Below are 2724 nucleotides of genomic sequence, written 5' to 3'. Positions count from 1 at the left end.
CAATGGCCCATGAACCAGGAGGTCAATGTTGAATTTCCGGTCAGGGCACATGCCCAGGTAGTGGGCTGGATACCAAGGAGGGGATATGCAGGAGGCAGCCAATCAGTAATTTTCTCTCATCATTGATGATTTTTTTAATCTCTCTCTCCCTCACCATTCCCCTCTGACATCGACAAAAATATAGTTGAAAAATAAAAGGAGCAAGTCTGAAAATCACAATGTGATTAAAGAGTCACAATTTTTGGAGTTTAGTTCTATAGTCCCAAAACCAAGAGCACTTTTTACTCCCAAATGATTGTCCTCTTTGTACCTGCCATCCCAAAGATTCTTTTCAGGGACCTCTTTATGTCTTTGTTCCTGAGACTGTAGATGAAGGGGTTCAGCATGGGTGTGACCACAGTGTACATCACTGAGACTACTGCACTTGAATGTGAGCTGTGGGAAGCAGCAGAGCTGAGATATACTCCTATGCTTGTTCCATAAAATAAGGACACAACTGAGAGGTGAGAGGCACAGGTAGAAAATGCTTTATATTTCCCTTGAGCTGATGGGATTGCACATATGGAGGACACTATCTTAGAGTAAGAGTAAAGGATCCCAGCAACAGGACCACCAACCAATAACACAACTCCAAAATACATCACCATGTTATTAAGAAAGATGTCAGAACAGGCAAGTTGGACCACCTCTCTGAGTTCACAAAAAAAGTGGGGTATTTGCAAGTCTGTACAGAAGGACAATGGCAACACAATCAAACTTTGTAACAGGGAATTCAGGGCACTCATGATCCAAGACACCACAATCAGCAGTCCACAGAGCTGGGAGTTCATGATGACCATATAGTGCAAGGGGTGGCAGATGGCCACATACCTGTCATAGGCCATCACAGATAGAAGGAAGTTATCCATAACTCCAAAAAGTAGAAAAAAATACATCTGTGCGATGCAGCCTTCATAGGTGATGACTTTCCTCTGTGTCTGGATGTTCACCAGCATCTTTGGGACAGTGGTGGAGGTGAAACAGATGTCTACCAAGGACAAGTTGCAGAGGAAGAAGTACATGGGTGTGTGGAGGTGGGACTCTGAGCTAACAGCCAGGATGATGAGCAGGTTTCCAAGCACAGTGACCAGGTACATGGAGAGGAAAAGCCCAAATATGACGGACTGCAGTTTTGGTTCCTCTGAAAAACCCAGGAGAAGAAATTCTGACACTCCTGTAAGATTCTCTGGTTCCATGAGGTGAGGGTGACTTCCAAGAAAGAAGAAAGGAACATGAGGAATTTTCTTACAATCTAGTGTTACTCGGGTGGTGTGGTGTTTCTCCTTTTTCCGTGTCCCGCACGGAAAAACGACAGGTTCCTGAGTGGAGGAGCTGGGGATGAAGAAATTAGAGAAAGAAAAAGACAAGAGGCAGAAATAGATTCATAAAGCTGGGTGCTAGGTGGGTGCCCTCTCTCTGATGGAGAGACAGTCACACTCACCACAGACTACACAGCATATTTATTGGCTTCCAAAGGGGAGTTTAAGGTCAAAAGGGTTTCGGGTGTGCTCAGATCCTATTCATCAACATCTGGGTAAGCTCCTCATTTTTTTGTATAAGATTTAACATATCAAGATCTGGTCCTATTTGTTCCTCATTCCAAGCACCGGATAAAGATAAGAAATCAGTACTGATAACAGGATTCTGCCAGTGCCCTCGGGCTCAGCGGATAAGAATTAAAAGAATGTCCATGTGACTTCCCCTGTGGCTCTCTACAAAGTGGCTCTAAGGCAACAGTGTGTCTCCCATAGTCAGGAAGTTAGTTTCAGTATTTTGGTCTGGATTTGGTTCCATGTAGGACATTCCTGTGTCATTTCAGAGTAGGAATTTTTGTCTCAATCTGCTTTGTACATAAGATATCCAGTATACTTTAGTTTTTTTTTGTTTGTTTGTGTGTTTGTTTGTTTGTTTTAAATATACTTTATTGATTTTGTACAGATAGGAAGGGAGAGAGATAGAGAGTTAGAAACATCGATGAGAGTCATCGATCAGCTGCCTCTTGCACACCCCCTACTGGGGATATGCCCGCAACCAAGGTACATGCCCTTGACCAGAATCGAACCCGGAACCCTTCAGTCCCCAAGCCGACGCTCTATCCATTGAGCTAAACCGGTTTCGGCTATACACTTTAGTTTTAATGAGAAATTTTCATGCATTTCAGGAATATAAACTGAGTGCTGACCGTGATTTCAGCACTGTCTGGCCTGTAAGTAGAGGGTATGGAAGAACAAAGACCCTACAACTAAATCTGGAGGAAAGAATGTAATAGAAATATGTAACAATAAAAGCGTAAGCAAATAATAGAAATATGTAAATACTAGACAATGGTAAAAGGTGAGAACACCTAGTTTAGATCAGCACCTCTCCAATTTCAATGTTCCCATGCAGTCCCCAAAGATTTGGACTCAAGACAAAATTTGATGCAGCAGGTCTGGAGGGCTCAGAGACTCTGCATTTCCAACAAGCTCCCTGGTGGTGTGGTGCTGCAGGTCCTGGCCTGAGGACCACTCTCTGAGTGGAAAGGCTGTGGTTCTGTGTTAGAGTTGGCTGCAGGAAGTTTTAGGTCTTTTGATGCAAGTATTGTCTTTGCATGGAGTTTTAAGGAATAGTTATTCACTCAATCTAGAGGCTATGATGAAATATTTGTTTCTGTTATATAAGAGCCCTTGAGTGACAAAAATAATA

The 2724-nt window shown here is 43.0% G+C and overlaps 1 protein-coding gene across 1 annotated transcript; it reads right to left on the bottom strand.

Annotated features, from left to right (window-relative positions):
- Window positions 1-281: 281 nt before the first annotated feature.
- Window positions 282-1235, bottom strand: LOC311622603 (olfactory receptor 7A10-like; the record flags this gene model as incomplete). Its single annotated transcript, XM_084883860.1, has 1 exon — window positions 282-1235. The coding sequence occupies one exon, from the start codon at window positions 1233-1235 to the stop codon at window positions 282-284; it is 954 nt and encodes a 317-aa protein (XP_084739986.1).
- Window positions 1236-2724: the final 1489 nt, after the last annotated feature.

Source organism: Pipistrellus hanaki (assembly GCF_964339955.1).
Source record: "Pipistrellus hanaki genome assembly, chromosome: 5".
NCBI lineage: Eukaryota > Metazoa > Chordata > Mammalia > Chiroptera > Vespertilionidae > Pipistrellus > Pipistrellus hanaki.
Note: the sequence above shows the minus strand (reverse complement) of the source record. Positions and strands in the feature narration are given on the sequence as shown.